The sequence below is a fragment of the Strix uralensis genome, chromosome 24, assembly GCF_047716275.1.
Source record: "Strix uralensis isolate ZFMK-TIS-50842 chromosome 24, bStrUra1, whole genome shotgun sequence".
Classification (NCBI taxonomy): Eukaryota; Metazoa; Chordata; class Aves; order Strigiformes; family Strigidae; genus Strix; species Strix uralensis.
The window spans coordinates 7,722,441-7,744,434 of record NC_133995.1 but is presented as its reverse complement, the minus strand read 5'-3'; the positions used below and the strand labels follow the sequence as shown (position 1 = coordinate 7,744,434).

General features: G+C 50.1%; 3 protein-coding genes across 16 annotated transcripts in view; 2 read left to right on the top strand and 1 right to left on the bottom strand.

Moving 5' to 3' along the window:
• Positions 1-5,410, bottom strand: part of PFKFB2 (6-phosphofructo-2-kinase/fructose-2,6-biphosphatase 2) — a 17,181-nt gene extending 11,771 nt beyond the window's left edge. For all 12 annotated transcript variants that reach the window (XR_012632176.1, XM_074893882.1, XM_074893873.1 and 9 more), the window contains exons 1-11: positions 5,196-5,410; positions 4,360-4,485; positions 4,142-4,238; positions 3,709-3,775; positions 3,485-3,559; positions 3,289-3,345; positions 2,676-2,800; positions 2,101-2,308; positions 1,754-1,900; positions 1,035-1,139; positions 257-386 (exon numbers count right to left, since the gene is read on the bottom strand). Coding sequence is in view for 11 of the 12 variants with exons in the window: in XM_074893882.1 (XP_074749983.1) it covers positions 257-386; positions 1,035-1,139; positions 1,754-1,900; positions 2,101-2,308; positions 2,676-2,800; positions 3,289-3,345; positions 3,485-3,559; positions 3,709-3,775; positions 4,142-4,238; positions 4,360-4,485; positions 5,196-5,292 (1,234 nt within the window). In the remaining variant the exon portion in view is untranslated. The remainder of the gene's footprint in view (positions 1-256; positions 387-1,034; positions 1,140-1,753; positions 1,901-2,100; positions 2,309-2,675; positions 2,801-3,288; positions 3,346-3,484; positions 3,560-3,708; positions 3,776-4,141; positions 4,239-4,359; positions 4,486-5,195) is intronic.
• On the top strand, positions 4,305-21,994 carry C24H1orf116 (chromosome 24 C1orf116 homolog). Of its 3 annotated transcripts, XM_074893883.1 has the most exons (5): positions 14,177-14,224; positions 14,621-14,697; positions 17,679-17,809; positions 19,217-19,394; positions 19,879-21,994. In XM_074893883.1, the coding sequence occupies exons 3-5, from the start codon at positions 17,723-17,725 to the stop codon at positions 21,081-21,083; spliced, it is 1,470 nt and encodes a 489-aa protein (XP_074749984.1). In that variant the 5' UTR covers positions 14,177-14,224; positions 14,621-14,697; positions 17,679-17,722; the 3' UTR covers positions 21,084-21,994. The 3 variants fall into 3 exon arrangements, with proteins under 3 accessions (XP_074749985.1, XP_074749984.1, XP_074749986.1); XM_074893884.1 differs by lacking the exons at positions 14,177-14,224; positions 14,621-14,697 and adding an exon at positions 4,305-4,411; XM_074893885.1 differs by lacking the exons at positions 14,177-14,224; positions 14,621-14,697 and adding an exon at positions 14,280-14,585.
• YOD1 (YOD1 deubiquitinase) lies at positions 5,450-9,397 on the top strand. The gene is made up of 2 exons (XM_074893886.1): positions 5,450-5,772; positions 6,252-9,397. Exons 1-2 carry the CDS (start codon positions 5,565-5,567, stop codon positions 6,956-6,958), a joined length of 915 nt encoding a protein of 304 aa, XP_074749987.1. The 5' UTR covers positions 5,450-5,564; the 3' UTR covers positions 6,959-9,397.

The following is a 21,994-nucleotide window of genomic DNA, read 5'->3' as shown; positions in this document are numbered from 1 at the left end:
CCAGAAACAACAGTTGAGCTGAAAACCAGCAGCACACACATCTGCATTTCTCACCCAAAGAGCTTCTTGCTAAGCTCCATGCACTGCTGAAATGCAACGGTTAAAAGTATTTCAGACGTGTTTTCTTTTTTTCTTTTTTAAGCAGCCCTTTCGTTGTGAAAAATCAAAACAGCAATTACAAGCCACCCTCCCAAAAGCTCTGTAAAGGAAGCAGCCAGAGAAGCCAGCCCCTAACACCAGGCATTTATTTTTGTACCTGCACTCTTGTCAAGAAAATACGCCAACAGGCACCTCATAACCGCCTGGTGGGAGATAACGAGGACGTTGCCTTGCCGTTCTAGCTCCATAATTACCGGCTCCAGGCGCTGGACCAAGTCCTGGTAGGACTGAAAAACAAAACAGGAATTTTTCAAGGGGTTGTGTAAACAGAGGCTTAAAGCAGAAGTAGCAATTAACACAGCTTCACATTCAGGAAAATATCAGTTAAAATATCAAAATGCGGAAGTTATGGATGATCCGGTAAATACAGAAAAGAAAAGCAAACAGCAGAAGGTGAATTTTAATGTCAGCAACCCTCAGATTACAGGAGGATCCAGATTACTGGTAACTCTTAACGAGTGCAGTAAGAAAAACAAATAAAATAGCAAATTATACATTTAAACAAGGTTGTGAAGTAAAACCAGAAATGACTCCACACCACACCCACAATCATTTTCTTTCCAAGATGGTTTTTCATAGTGACAACCCAGGCCTAGGTCAAACGAGCCGGATGCAGAAACCCCTCAGTGCCCGAGGGGAGCATCAAGTGGGAGACAGCAAGTGGCCCAATTAATATGACTGAAAGGCGTATGATCCCACAATAAAGGAAATCAATAAACCTCTCCTCTAAAAGAGAGCTGGGGATCCTAATGCTTTCAGTGTCTCATACAAATATTGGCAGAAAAAGTTAAAATTAAGTCCTTCAATTCTACACGCATGTATTTGTTTTAGGTATACTGTATCTTATTGCTATTTCTTATTGTTATTTCTTTCACCTCGCCTCCAGGATAGCGATAAAGGTATTTCTCTTGATCCCTCAACGCAAACTCATCTGGATACTTGGCTTCGATTTCTGCATAGGTCATTTCTTCACATACCCCCTGAGGGAAGAAGAACTTGTTACAACACGCTTCGTTTCACCAGAAGCACAACAATGCGACAGGAATAAAAGAAAAAGCAAGTGGCTGAGATCCCTTTATGTGATGGAAATGGTGGGTATCGTATCTGGCACAGCCACAGACTCAGGATTTGTGTAACGCACGTCCAGGATGGTTTGAAGACGATGGGCTTTTGGTTTTATTTCCAAACCCTTGTTTACCAGGGATGAAAACAACCGTTCATTACCACAGCAACAACCCTGCAGTGTCTTTTGCTTTAAGGAATTAGAGCAGGAGCAGTATCCTTTGGCCATGCAGGATGGTGTGACAAACGCCTGGGATGTTCAACATTCTTTTCGTTCTCCACACCAGCTGGATACACACAGCAAGGTCTAGCAGCTCCTGGCACTGCCAGCCCTGTACCAAACCATCCCAAACCTCATGATGACGGCTGGAGTACATGATACATGGACGTGGTCATGAACGAACAGGAAATAGTCAATTTTATCATGATGAATTTGTTTTTAAATTATTTTCCATCTAATTTAAATAGTTTCCATATTTAAAGTTATTTTCCATCTAGAAAAGCTAAAGGCTTCAATCAGCATTTCACTCACAGCATCGATCTCGTTGAGAATCTTCCACTGCTCGTACGTGACCCCCAGGGACTCGGCCGTCTGGATCGTCCTTTTCAGCTGGCTCGTCCACACCTTCAGATCAACAATTTCCTGCTCTTCGATGAACTTCTTCAGCGCCTGAGCAAACTGAAAAAAAAGTCAGGGGAGGTTAGGAGGGAGCAGGAGCTGCTGCCGCCGTTAAAAGCATCATCTCAAGGGCTGTGGCTGTCGCGGCAAGATCCAGCTGCGGGGCTGCCCCTCGCAGGAGTCGGATGCAGAGCCCGGCTCTGACCCTGGTCACACAACACTTCACAAATACAGCAACCCGGGTGCTGCCAGACACATACCTGCTTCCCGCGCGGTGACAGACCAGTATCCCCACCAATCTTGCCAACAAGATTATATTCACTCTCACCATGTCGGCAAAGGTAGATGGTACGTGGCTGGACATGAATGTTCATTAGGTAATAGACGATTTTACTCTGGATGTAATCTTGGACTCTGTTTACTAGGAACCGCTGTCCCACATTGATCACTTTAATGAAGGAAAGATCTCTGGAGTCAACATAAAATAAGAACACCCACAGGACTGGTTTTAAAAATGAAGCACATGCATCTGCGGGTGTAATCTAGCTACTTATCCTCTAGTAAAGTCATCAGCACTACCACTGGGTCGCTCCAGCAGACAGAAGAGACACTGAACTGCCGTGCTTAAACAAGGACCTGCATTACACTGCAGTAGACTGGAGAAAAAAATCCTTTCAAACCACTTGGAGGATATCACCTTCACACGAGCAGTCGCGCTTTGGGAGAGCAGAGGCTCTAGCAGACGCGTTACAGCATCCTGAGCCAGAGAACAGCAGCGACTAAGCAAAGCAGCTCATGTGTGCAAGGACAAAACACACCCCAGGGCTTTGCTTACTTGTCATATGCATCGGGATCGAGCGGCTGGTAAGTGACCTTGTAGCACTCTATCCTCTTCAGGAAATCATCCATCACGTTCTCCCTGTTTCTCTCCGGGTAGTCGGGGCTGGAAACTTTCACCTCCTGATCAAAACACAGCACCGCTTTGTGAGAGCTAAGCAAACTCAACAGGGAACAAAAGCAACACTGAATAACATTATTCTTCCCTTTTGAAACAAACACACATTGTTTAATGCTGCCCTTTGGAAAAACCTGCTCCTGGAGAGAAAACAAAGGGCCGCTCTGAAGGCTGCTTGGCCCCGCGACAGACACAGCTGGCTCGCTCTTAGCTGTCCCTGCAAGCCACTCGCTGCCTGCCTTCCCGCGACAAGAAATCACGTTTCAAGGTCAAACATTTCTCAGCTTCATTTGATTTCCACCTTCTCACATAACTAACTGCATCTTTAGCTTTTATAAGCCTGCAGACCTTAGCTGCTTATTTCCAAGGTGACACGTAAGAGCAAGGCATTTGCAGCCATTCCTGTAAGCTACCGCAGCTGGTGACCTTGCACCGAGCACCCGAGCTCCCACGGCAGGCACAGGCAGCTGAGCCTGGAAAACGTGGCACGCACCAGGATATTTGCAGCAATGACTTCTGGATCGTCACAGACAGACTCCACAAAAAACACCTACGAAGAAAGCAGGGAAGTATATTTCAGAGAGTCAAGAACTCTACCCCGAATCGAAACTTGAGAGCTCCTGCCCCAGGGAGCAGTAACGTCCCTCAGTGCAGCAGCTCCAACTACAAATTAAATACAGGAGCACTACCTTGAAAGCATTTTCTTTAGCAAAATTTAAGATCAGGTCCCGTCTTTCTCGAGTTGTGTTGGTCGCATCAAACACCTAGCAGAAAATAAGTAGCAATGAGCAAGTTTATCTAAGGCTTTTAAACCAGCCCCAAAACATCTGGGATTACAATCAAGTCTCTAAACACCCTGGGCAGCTTTGAACTACCCAGATGTAAAACAATATTTAGTCCAGAAGAGCCTTACAGCTATTTGCCCGCACTCCTCCAAGAGATAAGCCTTCACATCTTCCAGAGCCACTAAGGCACATCGTCTGCAGGAGAGAAATGGGTGTTGTCAGAGTAAAGTATTCAGACAGCGAGGCTCCTGAACCACGGGGGAGGGATTTAAACACCTTCTTCCTCTGCCCATGGAGCACCCACCCCTGCAGCTTTCCAAGAGCCGCAGAGATCATAAAGCATCTGATCTATAACTCACTCCATCGCCGGGCGTTCACAGCCCTTGCTCTTTGTGCCAGCCCAAAGCCAACAGCAAAACTCCCCCCTGCACGGGCTGCGTGCCTCCTCCCCTGGTTTCACGCCATTAAACGTTATTTTCTGCTCCTCAGATACAGAGCCTGCCAAGCCCTGAGACTAACCAGACCACCGCAGATCAGTTCAGCCCCCTGACGCCGACTTACTTGCGGATTTCCATGGCTTCTTTGTTATCGTGCCTGAAGAAGTCATAGGACTTGTAAGACTTCACCGCTTCCCGGCGATACACTCCTAAATTAAACACTTCACACACAAAAGACGAGCGCGTGAGCCTGACGGCATCGCGCAGGCAGATCTCACAGCGCGTTCGGCAAAGGGCAGAGGCATCCCCGCAGCGGGGCGAGCCGGCGGCCCCCGCACGCACCTTTGGTGGGCACCCCGATCCAGTTGAGGTAGCGGGTGAGCTTCTTGGACACGTAAGTCTTGCCGCGCGCGGGGAGGCCGATCATCACGATCAGCGTCGGGGAGTTGGTCATGTAGGAAGCCCACGCTGCAAAAAAACCAAAAAACCCACCCAACCAGGTGCATCAGCAGCATCGCTGAGCATCTGAGGGCAAGAGGCGAGCCCCAACCCAACGCCAGCCCCCGTGCCGAGCTGCCCCATCTCCCGGACGGACAGACGGGACGGACAGACGGCCGCCGTGCATCCCGTAACGGGCTCGCTGTCCTGGCCTCGCGGCTAATTAGCGCCGAGCGCTGGCTGGACCGCTCTGTGGTCTCCCGGGCGTCAGCTAATGAGGTGGATCAAGCAGCGGCGCACCCGCTGTCCCTAATGGCACTAATAAACGTTTTTGAGCGGTAAAAATATTTACCGATCGGGCAGGCGCTGCCAAGGACATCAGAAAGATGCTTTTAACAAAACGGTCACGTTCTCTCAGAAAACAGCCAGAGGAAGCTCAGAGAGCCCCCGGGGGAGGCAGGTCTGGGGGAAAGCGCGGCACGCGGGCGATCCCAGCACCCAGAAGTTCGAGAAACGAGGGGCCGGGGGTGCGCAGCGCCCGCGGGAGCGCAGAACCCGCGCAGCCCGGCGGGCCGGGCCGGGACAGCGCGTTCCCGCGGGGGATGGACACGCGTTTTAAGGCAGGCGCGCGCTTTTTTTACGCGGCACGAGCAGCGCAACCCCCTCATTTTTACGTTGTTTTTTTTTCCCTCTCACCCTCCCGCGGCGCAGCCCCCCCTCCCCTCCGCGGGGGTACTCACAGCACTTCTTCTCGCCGCCGCGCAGGGCCCCGGCCCTACCCCGCGGGGGGCCGCCGTGCCGGGCCACCGCCGCCGCCGCCATGGCTCCGCGCCGCATGCAAATGACATGCAAAGCGTATGCAAATCGCGCCGGCCCGGAGACCGGCGCGGGCGCGCCCCCGCTATGCAAATGAGCCCCGGAGCGCGCCGGCCCCCCCCGCCCCTCCCACCGCACCGCTCCGGGCCGGGCGGCGCTGTGATTGGCTGCAGCCCGGCCAATGACGGGGCGCGGCGGGAGGTCTCGCGAGAGCGCGGGCGGGAGCGGCGAGCCGGAAGCGGAAGTGGCGGCGGCTCAGTCGGTCGGTCGGGGCGGCGGCGGCCCCGCCGAGGATGCTGCGGCTGCGCTGCAAGGCCCGGAGCGGCACCCACCCGCTGCCCGGCCTCACGGCCCACTCCCGCCTCCGCGACATGCAGGCCGCCCTGGCCGCCCTCACCGGCGTCCCCGCCCCGGCCCAGCGCCTCCTCCTCGGTTTCCCGCCGCGGAGCCTGGACCTCAGCGACGGCGACCGGCGGCTCGGCGACCTCGGCATCCACTCGGGTGAGGGACGGGCGGGCGCCCTGGGCCTGCGCGGTGGGGGGTGGGTGGGCGGACACCGGCGCCTTACGGCCTCTCTGCCCCGCCGGCTGCAATTACCTTAATTAAAAGAGGCTGCGGCCCAGCACGCCCCTCCTCAGCCGGCTGTCGGGCCGGTTCCTCCTCCCGGGGGTAGCTGTCAACACCCGGCTCGGCGGTGACTCCTGCTCGCCGGTAGCACCGGAGTGGTTTCACACGCGTCCCGGGGGTCCAGAGGCAAAAGCGCGGGGCTGGCCAGAGCCGGGACACGCCAGGTGAGTCCACCGCGTACGGTGCGGTGCTACCGGCTGGTTTCGAGGCCGTTCTCCATCGGGATACGGCGCTGCCGGGGAAAAAACAAGTGCGATCCTTAATAACAACAGTGCAACTGTCTAGTTCTGTTTTCAGAGCAGCAGCATCTTTAACTCCCATCTCTCAATTCTCCCTCCTTCTGTGTTCGGCAGGCGATACTCTAATAGTTGAAGAGGATACGTCCAAACCCAAGACCGACTCGCCTGTAGTTGCAAAAAGAACGATGTCTAACTCGGTTAGGGAAGCCGTGCCTGTGCTTGCGAGGAGGGTGGTTCCGGCAGATAACTCCTGTCTCTTCACCAGTGTGTACTACGTGGTGGAGGGAGGTGTTTACGACCCGGGCTGTGCCCCAGAGATGCGCAGCCTTATAGCCCAGATAGTAGCAAGTGATCCCGAATCTTACTGTGAGGCAGTTCTAGGGAAGACTAACAGGGAGTACTGTGACTGGATCAGAAGAGAAGAGACTTGGGGAGGAGCCATCGAAGTGTCCATTTTATCCAAATTTTACCAGTGCGAAATCTGTGTGGTGGACACACAGACAGTCAGAATCGACCGTTTTGGGGAAGATGCCGGTTACACTAAGCGGGTCCTTTTAATTTACGATGGGATTCACTACGATCCGCTTGAGCGTAAAATCCCCGACTCGGACATCCCTCCCCAGACCATTTTCTCCACGACCGACGATATCGTTCTTGCACAAGCGTTGGAGTTGGCAGATGAAGCCAGGCGGAAGAGGCAGTTTACCGACGTGAATCGCTTTACGCTGAGGTGCATGGTGTGCCAGAAGGGACTGACTGGACAAGTGGAAGCCAGAGAACACGCCAAGGAGACTGGACACACCAACTTCGGAGAAGTGTGACGTCGACATGAGGATGGTTACATCGACTACCTCACCGATCCAGAATAAAATTCTGGATTTCCAGATAAGCTGTATGTAATCATAAAATTCCGTTCACAGAGCTTGAAAAGCATATTAACTTAATGATGGCCAAGATGCACAGGTTTGTTATGGTTAGTGACTTTTCCCACGGATTTGAAATAGGTATCTCCTCGCATGCTAATTTATAGTACTTTGGCAGGTGGTATGCACTGGCAGCTAAAACTTGATTTCTGAAATAATCTTGTCTTTGTGTATGTCGTCTGAGCGGACATACAGAACCAGGCTTGTTCAACACTAGTGTAAAATCTAGCCTCTAAAGTTACAGAATTAATCTCTCTGTGTTAAGTTTTCAGGGTAATTAAGGGTTTGGGAAACACACGTATCAGCATTACTTATGCTAAGAATTAGACTCTGCACATACAAGCAGTTCTTGAAGGGGAAACTGCTCATTTGGTGCACAATTGTTAATGGAAAGAGTATCTCCAAAGCTGCCCTATGCTATGTTACCATCAGAAGTAGACTGTATTGTTTGTGTGAAGTCATGACTTTAGAGAAAGAAATGGCCTCTAAGCTTTAAGATAGCCTTCTTTAAATTAATGAGTAGATGGTTAGGTGTTGAATAAACTTATTAATCCTCCGTAGGTAGCTTTTAGTTGCTTGAAAAATAACTATCAACCCCCCGGTGTTTACACTGCATCAGAACATAGGCATGTTTCTTTTGAAATACTTTGGATTCTTCTTCATAATAGTATCTGAAATTCTGGCAAGAGGGCAATACAGTAGTTAGGGAAGTGACTTAATTTGCATCTGTTAAATACTTTTGAGCAGACTTTACTTGGGTATAGCCGATCTCACGGCCACAGTGTTACTAAGCTGTACCAGATTCCAAATACTGTAAATTAGCACTTTAAGGTGTAGTTCTCGCTCTTTGCCGGTAAAAAGTTTTGCCCTTTTTAAGAAGGACAGAGTGCTAACCCAGAAGGGAGGCTTGAAGTTTCTTCATCTGCATCCTGCCTTAATGTGTTTGGTGATTTGTCACTGATGACTGCTCAGTAGCAAGACTTTAATTCTGATAATGAAGGGTGCAGTTTAATTTTCAAAACAAAATAAGCTGTGTAAACTGCCCTACTTCTCGTACTGTTCAGAATCAGGGAAGTTGAAATTGGTTTAATATATCTTACCTCACAGCGGGGTTGTGAGGCTTAACTGTAAGTGCTTTTGAGGTCTTTTAAAAGGTGCTGTAAAGGTGCATATTACTGAAAGGGATTTTTTTTTTCTTTGAAATGCCTGTTACACACACTTGTTTTATTGAATTTTAAAATACTCTTAGCCTGCTATTCTTTTGTTACTCTGTTTTGAGTTACCTTCCTTACACTTTTACAAATGGGGAGCAGGGACGTGCATCTTTGGGCTGAGGCAGAAATAAACCCACTTTCTGACTGGAATCTAAGATCTCGTTTTAAAGCCTCCATTCATTAGAGCATCCAGTTAAATCCTGGTGCAGCAAACACATCTTTTCTATAAAAAGCACGTTTCACAGAAGTTCTCAGCTGACGCTCCCAGTTGGACCTTGAAATACAGGAGGGTCTTTTTGAAGAAGGAACATAATTACATAATTGCTTTGCTGAATTGCGGCACGAATAATTAAGTATAAAGAACAGAATCACTAAGAGCACTGTGGACCAGGTTTCTTTTTAATTCAGTATTAAAATACACATTAGCACTGTTGGGAGTTTCCTATAGAAAGCCACTTAGCTTCCGCTGTTAAACCCCACGTTGCTTTTAGCCTATCATTAGGAAAAAAAAACCCCAAAACCCAACATTAAAAGCAGCCCTCTAGAAGCTGATGCTTATAAACCTAAAGAAATACCTGACAGTTCAAAGGAACTTGAAGATTACACTGTGTTATAACTACTTGAGATGAAATACTGTCTAGGAGTGAGACCAAGAGACTGTCAATCCTAAGTTGTATTCTCAGCTTTCACACTGAAGCGGTGAGACGCCTTGGACAAGGAGCTGATCCTCACCCTTTGCCATCTGTAAAATGGACATAATACCTACCTCAGAGAGGGGTACAAGGTGATTATTTTTGGGTGTCTTTGAAACAGAAGATACATATTTATTGTCTGCCATGTTTGCAAATGCATTGACTTTGGGGAGAAACACTTAGACTTCAGCTTTGTATCCTGGATGGATTTCTGAAAGTGTCTAAAAATACTTTTTTGGTATTTTTCAGTTGCAGTATTTTTAAAGTTAGCTTTATTTAATCTGGAGTGTTTAGCTTTGCTATATCATGTGTGCGTTGGAGGTCTGCTAACAGAGAATCAGCTCCATTTGAGGGAGATGTGTCAATATCACTGCTTGGATGTTTTCTTTTGTTGCCTAGAAAATAAAATCTCTTTGGTTAAAAAATGTCAACTGAACTGCTGTAATTCATCTTTGTAAAAGTTGATACTGTTACACACTGACAAACTCTTTCAAAGAACAAGTAACTGTGGTATTGATGGTGAGACAAAACCTCATGGGATTCTCCGAAACTCTCCCAAACAGTATCTACAGTATTTAAAATGTAAGATGGATACATTTAAAGTACAACTCCCTTTCTTTTTCAAATGTAAATGTTAGGGTTTTTTTTTTTTTTTAGTACCTTTTTACCAGCATTTGCCTGCCCTTAATGATACAATTATGGAAGTATCACAAAAATGGCATCCTGGTACTAGTAGGAGGAACTTCTGAACATCACGAATGCATTTGCACTGAACTGTTATTAATTACACAAGATGATAGTTGGGGATATTTTCGGATAGAGGTGGGACAGAGGCTCAGGTACCAGCAGGGAACTGTCACCTGCTCAGACCAGTCCAGAGAGTCTGTAAGATACAGGCTTATGTCCTTACTGTCACCACTTATTCCCGCATAGATTTAAAATAAACATTAAATTCCTTGCTGAATACTGCAGCACAGAGGTCAGTAACTAAACAGGCCCTGGAAACTGAAATTTTTGCCTTGGAGTTGTGCTTACTAAAAGCTGGGTCATTGGTATTGTTTTACCAATCTACGTTGTTCTGGATTTTCATTTAAATAAAGAATTCTGGTTTCCTGGTGCCAGTCTGGCCCTTTCACCAGCACTAAATTCCTTCTTTAATTAGAGAAGAGCCTAACACGCTCTAATCATGTGGCCTTTCACCAACATGTTACGTTGTATGAAGAGATACACATCATCTGGTGGTAATAACAGCACTTTAAAGGCTTGTCTGAGCTCCCATGTTGAGCAAGGACTCACCGAGTCGGCGGTGTGTTCCCATCGCAGGAAAAGGAGCAGCACTAGCAAACCTTTCTCGAAGTTGTAGTTACCACCATCACCCCGTGGGACAGCGTTCTGGTTTGTGTCAGCAGTGCCGAGCAGTTGCTGTATCGTATTTCCTTGAACATGTGCCCTGCAAAAATTGTTGATGCACCAATAAACGCGACTGATGCATGAACACTTGCTCGGTGTAGTCTGTGCCTCGGTTCCTGAATTTCAGGTTTGTGCTCCGTTCGCTGGTGTTCGCCAGCGCGTTTCCCAGGTCTTCACGCCTGTGCAATGCAGCCTTTGAGCAGTCTGCGTCTGCTTTCCCCTCTCATTCCCTTTTTTCCTTCGCTCTAAGATACAGTCGTGGCGAGAGAGATGTGGCCTGTTCAGGATGAAGCTTCACTTTCAGCTTGTTCAACAATAACTTTTTTTTAATAATGAAATATTTCCTCTGTGTAATTAGAGACAGGTATCAAGAGGAACAACTGTAGAGAGAGTTTTGCCTACCTCCAGAATCTTTTATGCATTTAAATATATAAAACATTAAGTAGACAGACTTCAGGAAGATTTGGGTTCGGTAGCATCCATAGCTACTCCATGGATGCAATTGCCTGAAAGACCAGTCTCAGGAGTAAACCAGTAATATTCTGAAGTTTCTGAAGGACAAGCTTAATTCCTTAGTTCTGGATAAACTTACGTAAAAAGAGCAATTCCTGGGGAGAGGAGTGAGAAAAGCAACATCTTGTTACATGGTACAGAATCGGTATCTTAAATCTGCACTTTCTCACGTGCACAGCCACAGCAGAAGCTGCTTGTGACAGTTTGGGAACAGCGTCTCCTGCCCCCATCCTGCTTTTTCTAGAGACACGTTCCAGAATATAACAGTGCTACAATCACGATCCGCCCCGGGGCAACAAAGCCACCGTGAAACTGCGCTGGCAACGCAGGAACGCAGCGTTCATTTTTACAAGCATTTTAGACCTAAGCAGCGTTATCTATTCGCCCTTCTCAACTTTTGAGGAAGCAGGAGTGAGGGGACAGGCTTGAATGAAGAAAATGCAGAATTCCTCTGCTGACTGCCTTAAACACCTAAATCCACACATCGAAGGAGTTTTTGAGAAATCAGACTGACACACGTTTGACAGATTTCACAGCATGAGAGGGCGGCTCTGGCTCCTGCCCCGCACAAACCCACCGTGGATAAGCCCTGCAAACCTCTCCCTGGCGGGGACACTTTAATAAAAGGAACAAAAAGTTTTCAGCTTGCTATTTTGAAAATTACAGCTCTTTATCATACAAATTAAATGTCTGCCTGCATTTTAAATCAAGCTATGCATCCAGTTGTAAAACTGCCATCGGATTTTTCTCTGCTTGGGACTGGGCAGAATAAAATTACTTCAAATTGGCTGAAATCAATATTGCTTTTTCACTCCTCTGAGCACTAGAATCCCTTCTGTAACAAAGAATGCAATAGGGGAGTTAACAAATTTAGGTTGACCAAGATTGCAGTGTCCTTGTCTATTGTTTTTAATTAAAGCCTTGGGGAAAATGTTGGGAACTGTATTATACCTTGAGAGCTGACTCCTTATTTCTGATGAAGAGTTAATGCTAACCAAGCTATGGAAACGGGTCACCTCGGTTCTCTACCTCTTTTCTGTAAAATAGGGCTAATAAATAGGGTTCCTTGCTCACTTCACAGCCATATTAAGATTTAATTATTTCTCTAAACTGCTGAGTAATACTAAGTATTAGCTACCTAGTATTTTTCATAATTGATTTGTCAGCAGACACACTGTACGTACAATTTGGTCTAAGTGTCCAACAGTCCTACAGAGTCAAATAAACGTCGTTATGTTAACAGGTATCTTATCAGTGACGCTGTATGGATGCGTTTCCTTCAGGGCCAGGACTGAATCATTTGTGTTCTTTTGTTTATGAACAGGGTGAGGCACGACAGGTCTGTTAACATGCCAAAGTCCTTTCACGGCTTTGTGTCGTTTTCTTCTGCATCATTTGGCTACTTGCATATACTTCATGCCACGTATATGAAATCACGCTTTATTTTGGGTTGTAGCTATTTATATTTGTTGGAGAAAGAGGAACGTGGAATGAGAACAGGTTCTTTCTGGGCATCTGATTCAGAGAAGCTCAAGACTCTCTTAATGGATCATGACATTTTCTGACCTACACAGAGGCCTGCGGGCAGCAAGCTCTGCCTGTTTTCTCGCACAGATTTAAGTCCTTGTGCTACCAGCACGGTGCTCTCAGGACACACTTGCCCTGCCCTGGAGTGGCTGCTCATCCACACTGTTTGAACGTACAATAAGAAAATACCTCTGGGTTTGATTTGCTCCCTCTTTTAAAGCAGGCTCAGAACTTAAGTGCAACTCGACAAAACCAGCGTCAATCCAGTTTAAACTGCTGCACCATCCAGCACGACACCAGTTAACGCTTCCAGCAGCGCTTGCACCACGTCCTGCAACGCCGGCTGTTGCAATGCCCAGGCAGTGGCTGGGGCTGCTGCTCCCAATGTGCCACGGCTGCATCTCTTACCTCTGCTGTGGGCCAGCGTGGGAGAGCGGGGCTGGCCGGGGCTCCCAGGAGCCTCTGGCTTGTTGATTTGCTCTGCAACACATGTTCCCTTTCGTAACAGCACGCAGCTGGGGCTCAGCAGTGCTGGTGGGAACCTCGGTGCTTCCTGGCTCATCTGCTTTCTCTTCATCCTACCATGGCTTTAATTAACTGATGTTTCCACTTCCCTGTTCTGTGTAGCCTGGAACACACGTTGCAACACAGTCTTTTTTTTTAAAAAAAAAAAAAAAAAAAAGTCGTTGAAGCATGAAAAACTTGAATGAATGTGGTGGCTGCATTCAGTTTGCTGCAGGGTTTCTGCCTGGGTATTTATAGTTACGCAGCGAGGCAGCACCTGGCACAGCAGATACGTGTCTATGCTGGGGGGGAGCAATGGCCTAAGCATTGTTTATCAGAGACAAAAGCTGTCATTTTAGTAGCAGAGCCCAAAGTTGGGACAATAACAAGCCACTGCAGTTCTTTCAGCTGCTCCTGCAGCACCCCCTGGGCAGATTGGGTGGGGGGGTCGGCGTCACCCAGAGCGGCTCGGGGTGCTGTGGATGCAATAACTGGGCTGCTCCTCACCTTCCCCCTGCAGAGAGGCAGCAGGGGTGGTACCCGGGTCCTCGGAGGAGGGGATGCTGCTGAAGGCAATGCCCCTGCGGCAGTTTCTGAGAAGGTGTCGGTGTGAGGAGGGCGGCTGAGGGGAAGAGGAATGTGATGGGTGTCTTGGGGGCTTTAGCTTTACCCAGGCTCTAGGACTTGACCTCAAGCTGCCTAGAGAGAGAGTTTCCAGCATTAGAGACACAGGGAATGAACCTGCAGAGGGGCTCAACACCGTCAGGGAACGATGTCAGGAGGGGTGAAGGGGAGCTGCAAGTTGGCAGAGGGTCGGGACAAGCCGAACGAGCCCCAGAGCTGCGCACGACTTGGGCACCCCCTCCTCTAGCATGTAAGTAAAGCTTCCCTTCAAAAGGGCTTTTTACCCATCTTTACAAGAATCTCCTTACAGCATACAACAGCAGGCAGCAAACTTTTGGTCTCTGGGAAAGCTCTGGTGGTATGCAAGTATATACCTGTTCTAGCAACCATCTGTGTTTTCAGAGCCAAGAAGGAACCGGGTCCTACCCTGAGCCGAGGGACCTCATGCACAAAACCACCGAAGAGAATAAACCTGTTGTGGGGTAATGCCTTCAGCCTCGCACGGCGCAAACGCCCAGCAAAGGACTTAATTACTATGTACAAAGGCGCTTTGGTCAGGCTGCGCGTTCGGCTGCTCCGCATGTCAGCGAGCAGCTATGCGGCAGAACAGGATGTCGGATTAAGGAGTCTCCGGCGAAACCCGTGCTGAGGACATCAGAGGACACCAGCCAAGCCGGGAAGTGAGTGAGCTGGGTGGTACCGAGCAGAGCTGCCCGCAGCCTCCCAGGCACCGGGTGCCGGGTGCCGCTGCCCGCCTCTGCCTGCGCTGCCTGCAGCGTGCTGGCTCAGAGCAAAGCCGCTCTGGCAGGGCTGCGAGAGAGCACGGCACGCAGGGACTCGGCCGCTTTGGGTCAGAACATGGAGGTGTTTTAGGGGCTCGGCCCTGCTCTGACCCCAGCCTGGAGCAGTAGGAAACCTGCCTTGCAGGGGCATGAGATGAATTCCTCTCGCCCCGGTGCAGCAGGCGGCAGGTGAGGGGCTGGGGGCTCACCCGCGCACCCACCTGCCGAGCACCCGCGCAGCCTTATCTCCGCTGGGGAGGTGAGTTAATGTGTAACCCGGCTCTGTTTGGTTAGCCCAGAAAAGCAAAGAAGTCCTGGGATAGGCACAGCCGGGACAAGGATTTGGGCAGCGTGGAACGACGGACGTCCTGGTAAAAAAAGAAAAAAAAATTAATGATCTATATTCCCTCTTGTCTTTTGCTTTCTGTCCTTTTCCTGCTGAATGGGCTGCGGGCGAGGGGCTGAGCGCCTGTGCCCGGGTGGGACGCGGGGCTGCGGGTCCCTGCAGGGTCACGGACGTGCTTCGTTTTGGAAGGGTAAAGTGTGGCGGAGCTGTCACGGGAGGTGGCACCGGCAAAGATGGACAAGGTGGTTTGAAGGTGGTGGCGAGAGGAAAGCTGGGGAGAGCAGCAGCTGTCGGCGGAGAGGCTGGGAAACCTCGTGCTCAGGACAGCAAACAGCTCAGGCAACTGCTGTGCGCGTTCGATTTACTTGTTTAAATAGGAGGAACTACAGATCTGCCGCCATCGGCTCCTTTCACCCTGAGGTGGGATCCGTCCCGCTGTGCCGCTGCAGAGCAGGAGCAGCTGGGATGGTCCCTGCGAATGGTGTTTTGCTTTGGTTTGTGTTTCGAGCTGGCCAGGATGAAGCCCTTTGCTGGCAGCTGTAGGGCAGAAGGGGTATGGCTACTCAGCCTTAGCAAAAATCTCGGGGTTCTTTAACATTGCTGGAGAGCCGTGATAGAGTGCTTGTAGTAGTACTGGGCTTAAAAGAAAGTAGCCTCTCATATAAAGCAATTAACATTAATTGCTAACCAGCACCTCTTTGATGTTTGAGGGCTCAGCGAGCTTTGTAGAGGACAGTTATGGCAGCTCTTACTAACGCTGCACAAACTGGCCTTTTTATTTTAGATAAAAAATAGCTTCTTCTAAAAGCATTTTTAGTGGGGGAAGATACATAGTATTGAAAAACAGCTTTTCAAGTACCATGTCTTTTAACTTAAAACAGTTTGTGGCTGAACTGCCGTGTTATTCAGCAAAAGGAAGAAACTGTAAAATCCTGAATCGTAAAACCTGGAATTTTTCAACACTGATTTTTTTTTCCCCTTTCCCAAGTCGGATGAATGTGTTAGAGCCATAATCACATCAGAGAACTAGAGGGCAGGAAAACGAACTTCTTGTTTCTGTGTAGATCTCTCCAGCACCCAACGAGCTCCGGGCTGAACTTTGCCTCCCTGCGACCTGGGGCTCGGCGGGTGCCAAAGCCTTGGCAGCTGCTTTATGTTTCTGCAAACGCTGTTTGAACAAGAGCAGATTGTTTCTTCCAATGTGCTGACGCCAGTGGGCATCCTCATGGAGAAATTAGCTCTGCCGAGACCCCTAATTAGAGCTGGGCCACGCTGCTGCTCTCCCACCCCGGGGGGCTGCCTCGCACAGCGGACTGCTCCAGCACAGGCGTCAAGTTTGAGCAAGACTTTCACTTTCCCGGGAGTGTTTTGCTCTCTCGAATTTGTGTGGCAGGGCAGGAGGCAGCGAGGAGCATTGCAGCAATCCCAATCAAGCAGGCAGCAGTCTCTTGCTGCTTGAAAGCAGATTCATAGTTTATGTTGCAAATATTCGGGCGCACAGTAAAACTGCACAGCTTGCAGAAGCCTGAAAACCACCAAACTCAGACAATGTCTTCTGCTTCCTGACAGCTAAAAGCTCTGGCTATAAGGTTATCCAAATTCAAAGAATCAAGGGTATTGCTGTTCCAAAACCACCTCTTACTGAAACGTAATTTAAACAGCAAATAATGCAAAGCTGAGACCGAAATATTAAACTCCTCTTGTGTAGAAGGATTGGATCTGTCAGGGCGTGGGTGTTGAAATCTGATTTTTGCGGCATATTCCAATTACAAAGGAATTCTTTCAGGGTCTAACACTGAACAAGCAGCCAATTCTGCTCACTTATCGCTAGATCTAATTCCCTGATCCTGCTACAAGAAAAAAAAAGCAGCAGTGTGTTCCTGCGTGCCGCGGCCAGGTTACAGCACAAAGAGCTCCTCTGTCTTCCGACGAGCAAATCCTCTTGTGCGGGTCCGTGTGTGTTGGAGGGGGTGTTTGTTTTGCCGCTCTCATTAGCCTCCGCAGCCCAGTTCTCCTCTCCCGAAGAATGGGCGGTGCGCGCGAAGAAAACACGTAATTGGTGGTGTCAGTAAATTTTGGAAGGTTAATGCTTTACATCCATAAGTAATTATGCCTTTTGTAGGCTGCTCAGCCTCTCCCCGCAGGCAGCAGAGCGCTCTCAGCCACGCACCCTGTGAGCATAACTGGCCCCTCCGCCGCCCGGGACGGTCTCACTGTGGGAACCCCGATGGCAGGTTGTTTGTCAGCCAACTGCTACCGTGTTCGGGTCCCACTGGTGTCGGGGGTACGGGCTGCATTCAGAAGAGCAGAGCGGGATGTTGGGGTGCTGCTTGCAACACCCCTGGGGTGGCTGGAGACCATCGCTGCAGCCCGGGGCACAGCCCAGCTCCGTGCAAGCTATGCCAGGTGTGCGCCCAAACACACCCAGGCGTGCCCCGAAGGGACGGGGGCACCTCCCCATGGCCACGACACCTCTGTGGCCCCCGAGGAAGGGTGGCAGAGGAAGCTCTTTGCCAGGAGGAAGCTCCCAGCAGAGCAAGGCTATGACTAAACAGCAGCATTTCGGGTCAGCGTGTTCAGCAGTTCAAGAGCACTTCAGCTGCGTAGCTGGCAGCGGTGGGTGGGGTGGAGGAAGGCAGCCCACGAGGCAGAGCTGGGGCTCGCGTTGGGGTGAGAGCACTGCTGCTGAGCACCGAGGCTGAGCTGGACTTAAAGCTTTTTCCTTCACCACTTTATCCACCCTTCCAAGGTGATTAGAGATGGCCGCAGATGGGCAGTCCAGAGCAGACCCTACTTCCAATTCTTGTGGGGAAAACTTCAGTTCCAAGGATGCTTTAAAAAAGCCCAGCTGCCCCTTCTCCTGGAGAGAACAGCCTAAGATGGAGCATGTTTGCATCCATCCAGCATCTTCACAGCCCGCCTGCCCTCCCTCCAGCTGAGCCAGCACACTCGCATCGCCCTGGGGGGGGTCTCACAGCTTAATGCCTCTTCTTTCTTCTGCTTCAGCCAGGATATTGTCCCCTGTGCTGGACGCCACAGCAGCCTGTGCTATGCCTAGGAAGGAGCTGGGGATGGCTGGCTGCAACTCTGGCAGCTGCGACAGCATGGTCAGCACAACCTCCAACCACTCGCAGCGTGTAAGTAACCCTGTTGTACCCAGCCCGGGCATGGCAGGGGCTCAACTCGCCCCTCTCAGCAGTTGAGGAAGGATTTTGGTCGGATCTCTGCTGCAAACCACTCTCCATTGGTGCTTTGGAATCAGCTGGGGCCCTGAGACAGCCCCATGCTAAGGGCAGCACAAGGACTAAATGAATTCCTGCCCCAAAGCACTCCCAGACTTTCAGTCCTCTCACGCATGTGGCAACGATCAGGAGCCTTCGCTCCTGCAAGGCCTCCTCTGGGAAATGACACCGAGAGCCCAGCAGCTCCTGTTGTTGCCCGAGGATGCAGAGGCAGATAGTGCAGGCACTGGGCAGGAGGAGCCTGGCGAGTTCCCCAGTGAGGGATTAGACCAGTTGGATAACTGGGTCAGACTGGCTCCAGCAAGGGTGACTTCACCTGGAAGAGGCAGTGAGCCGTGCTCCTCCCGGCTGACAAGAGATTAATTTCCTAGTTAAGGCAGAGGTGAGTTTGGACCATGGGTGTAGATGTGTCATTTTTCACTATCTGTCCATTAAAGCTTGTTTGTCTCCAAACACTGATTCCAAGATTGATGGACTAATTACATCCTGTCTGACTTGGGGCATAATTGATATGTGTAAGCGCAACGCTCAGTCCTGAACAGGTTTTCCATTTGATGTATTGCAAACCAGAACCAAACCCTCTGAAATTTATTAGGGATGGAAAAACTGGTTGTGATATTGCATGGTAAAAGATTTGGATACGTGTCTGTGCAAAACAACTCCACCTGGGACAATTTCTCCTCCGCGCTTGTTGATCCGATGCACACTCCATCCTTTCCTGCACTTCAGTTTTTTCATGGTACATTGCACGTATCCCCTTGTAACTTGGCACTTCCAGAGCAATCATATCTCGCGATGCTTGAAATACAATAAAAATTAAACAGAATCTTGCCATAGTCCTTTCAAAGCTGGGGTATGAATGGGAGAACAAGGAGAGGGACCACCAGCTGCAGATAAGCCTTCAGTATTTATGATGTTCAGACAAGCTTCTAAGATTGAGCATTGCTGATCCATACAGGTGTCTGTACCTATAGTGTCTGTACCTATAGACCACCCATGTTACTATCTGCTCATATTTCAAAGTAACCTAAAGACTTAAAAGGCAGAGGCCAAGTTTCCAAGTTTAGAATAATTCATCTTCTGATGCTCATAGCAGGGCAATATAAAAATGGCCTTAAGTGTGTATATATACATATTAGAGGAAGTTATCTCATTTTCTGTAGCTGTAAGTACCAATTTTTGAATAGTCACTGGCCAAGTCTCCTGGCCAACAGCTGTCACAGATCCTCTCTTAACTGCCAGGACTGTGAATAATAATACACCTCTCTCCTACCTGTACTGCTTTTTTTCTTTTTTTTCCAGAGTGATAACAGTTATGACTACTTATCTGTGGAAGAGAAAGAATGTTTGATGTTTTTAGAAGAAACTATTGGCTCACTGGATGCAGAAGCAGACAGCGGGGTCTCTACTGATGAGACCGACTACATGGAACCCTCCAAGCTGCCCGGGACGTGGCCCAAGAGAGACTCCCTTCCCCGGGGTAAGCTGGAAACCCGTGCTCCAGCCCTTGTTTGCAAAGGGCCTTTCTCGCTGGGGTGCGTTCCCTTGGCAGGCAGGGAAGGAGCATTGCCCCAGTTTTACAGACATGGAAAGTTAAAGCCAACTTGTTCCCATCGCTCTGTGGTGGGTGGTGGCTGTGAGCAGAGAGATAAGTAGGGCACCAGCTGCATTTCCCCAATTCTCACGTGCAGGAGCTGCTAACAGCCATCGAGCAAGAACCGCAGGGCAGAGCACCTTTGCTCGTGCTCTGGCTTACACTGATTAACAAGACTCCTCATTCACCCTGTGTCAGATCCAAAGTATCTGTCTTCCTTGGCAGTGACAGCGTATTAGCTGGGGTCAGGGTGAACTCTCTGGGTGCAAGTACTCTGCCAAAGCTGCACTGGTGTAGCAGGCATGAAGAAGTGTGTTTTGCAAACAGGGAGGTGTCCTGTGTCCGTGACTTCATCTCTCTCTCTGCCTAGATTTGGAAAACGGGGCTCCCCCTCCGAGTGCAGGTCAGCAGTGTGCAGCTGAAGAGAAGAGTGGTAAGAGCATCTCTGCCTTCTCAAGCTCAGCTCCAGCAGCAGTTCCAAGCCCAGGCTACTTCAGTCTTCCGAGGAGCACCACTGTAGCAAACGCACAGAGAGCAAACGGAGCTTCTGACGGCAAAGCGACTGTCCGCACAGTGGAGCCAGTGCCAGCGGGTAAATCTTCACAGGAGATGGCCAGGCTTGACCACACCAATGCGAGAAGCCACATGAAATCCCTGGAATCGTTGATTATCCAACCTCCAGGTCCCTTCCAGGACAACCTGGTTAATCACGAGTGGTCACGTAACAATCGCTCAGATGCCAAGAAGGAAACAGCCAAGGAGACCAAGACTTGGAATTCACAGGGCCAGCCAGAAAAATCCACATTGGAAGAGGCCCCTCAGGACCCTGATGCCAAGCGCGGGCCTCCAACTGCCCCCAAACCACGAAAATTGCCACCAAACATTATCCTGAAAACCAGCAAAAACAGCCCAGTGCCGCTCACCACTGAGCCCAGCCAGAAGGTAAAAGCACCACCTCCATCTTCGGCCGGCTCTGCCAACGATGCCACTGCTGAAAAGGTGAATTCAGGGCACCTTGACCTCAAGGGGAGGGAGAAAGCGCGGCGGGAGGCATTGGAGAAGCTTGGACTGTCACAGGACAGGAGGGAGCCCAGCACCCACCTTCAACCTACTGTGCATCCCCAGCCACGGGAGATGCCGCTCCCCAACCCCGGGGAGCCCGAGTCGCGCTGTGGGGCAGGGGAGCGGTCGGCGCCGGGTATCCGGCAGATGACCTTCAAATCCAACACCCTGGAGCGCTCCGGCGTGGGGCTGAGCAGCTACATGGCCAGCGCCAAGGAGCAGAGTGTCAAGACCAGCAGCTCCTTGGGTAAGATGTCCTTCATCGAGCGGCTCGCCCCGAGCTTCCTCAGGAGCAGCCGCCCCCGGCCGGCATCGCTCGGGACAGGGAAGGACTTTGCGAGTCTGAAGGAGCCCGGGCAGGTGGAGCAGAAGAGCAGCAAGCGGCGATCCCACCCGCTGCAGAACTTCCCCAGGCCTCCCCGCTCCTGCGTCAGCGTGAAGATTTCCCCCAAGGGCGCGACTGATGAGAACCGGCGAGAGGCACTGAAGAAGCTCGGTCTGCTGAAGGAATAGCTCCGTGGGCAGTGGGGCTGCTGGAAAATGGGCTTTTCACCCCAGATCCAGATGCCTTCACTGCCCATCCTCGGGCAGCACAACCATAAGCATCTTCTGCTGTGATCTCCTGCCCCAGCGTCTCGGGAGTGGTACCACAAGAGGTATCCGGAGCTTCTCGCCAAATAACTAACACCACGTGTACATAATATTTTGTATATAGCAAGTGTATATGAGCTATTTATATAAAGCATCCCTCAGCACGTGGATGGGGCATATTCTCCTACAAGGTCTTTAATGCATTTGGGGGTTCATCGAAACAGGGAAGCCATGGAATTGGGGGTTTGGCTTAATTTAAAAGGGGTCACCCGTGGATAAAGCATCTCTGGGAAGAACTGCAGAACTCCGCTGCTCCTTGAGGATTTTATGTTTGTTAACTTTATCAAAGCCTCTGAGGCCTGAGCACTCACCCGGCTGATGCAAGTGTCTCCCAAAAGCCACCAGTGCCACATACAAAGCCACTGGACCAACGGGCACCGGAGGGGGCTGGGAACGCTCCCCCACGCACGAGTGCTGCTCATACAGCACCTGTGGGCGAGAGCCTGGGCGGCTGCACGCGCATCCTGCCCCCTCCTCGCTGGACTGCTCTCGCAGCCAGCCCCGACAGCCTGGGTACAGCACTTGGAAGGCGCACGAACACCCGCGTTCTTCGTGAAGTGACAGTTAAGAAGCAACAGACTGTGTGTTGGTGGCAGAACCAGAAGTGCTGCCCAAAACGAGCGAGCTGCAAGTCTGACAACACCATTTCGCTCCTTTTCAAACTCTCCTCGCATCTTTCAGACCCAGCTGATGCTGTCAACATTTATGCTGCACACCTTTTGTAATGAAGGTGGTTTGTTTCTGTAATAAACTTGTATATGTTCAGAAAATGA

What these genes read in the sequence shown, in the direction of transcription:
- YOD1 (XM_074893886.1), top strand. Translation starts at nt 5,565, where the DNA reads ATGCTGCGGCTGCGCTGCAAGGCCCGGAGCGGCACCCACCCGCTGCCC. An exon ending in CGACCTCGGCATCCACTCGG is followed by an intron (nt 5,773 to 6,251) that starts GTGAGGGACGGG and finishes TGTGTTCGGCAG; the next exon opens with GCGATACTCTAATAGTTGAA.
- C24H1orf116 (XM_074893884.1), top strand. Translation starts at nt 17,723, where the DNA reads ATGCCTAGGAAGGAGCTGGGGATGGCTGGCTGCAACTCTGGCAGCTGC. An exon ending in CCTCCAACCACTCGCAGCGT is followed by an intron (nt 17,810 to 19,216) that starts GTAAGTAACCCT and finishes TTTTTTTTCCAG; the next exon opens with AGTGATAACAGTTATGACTA. An exon ending in GAGAGACTCCCTTCCCCGGG is followed by an intron (nt 19,395 to 19,878) that starts GTAAGCTGGAAA and finishes CTCTCTGCCTAG; the next exon opens with ATTTGGAAAACGGGGCTCCC.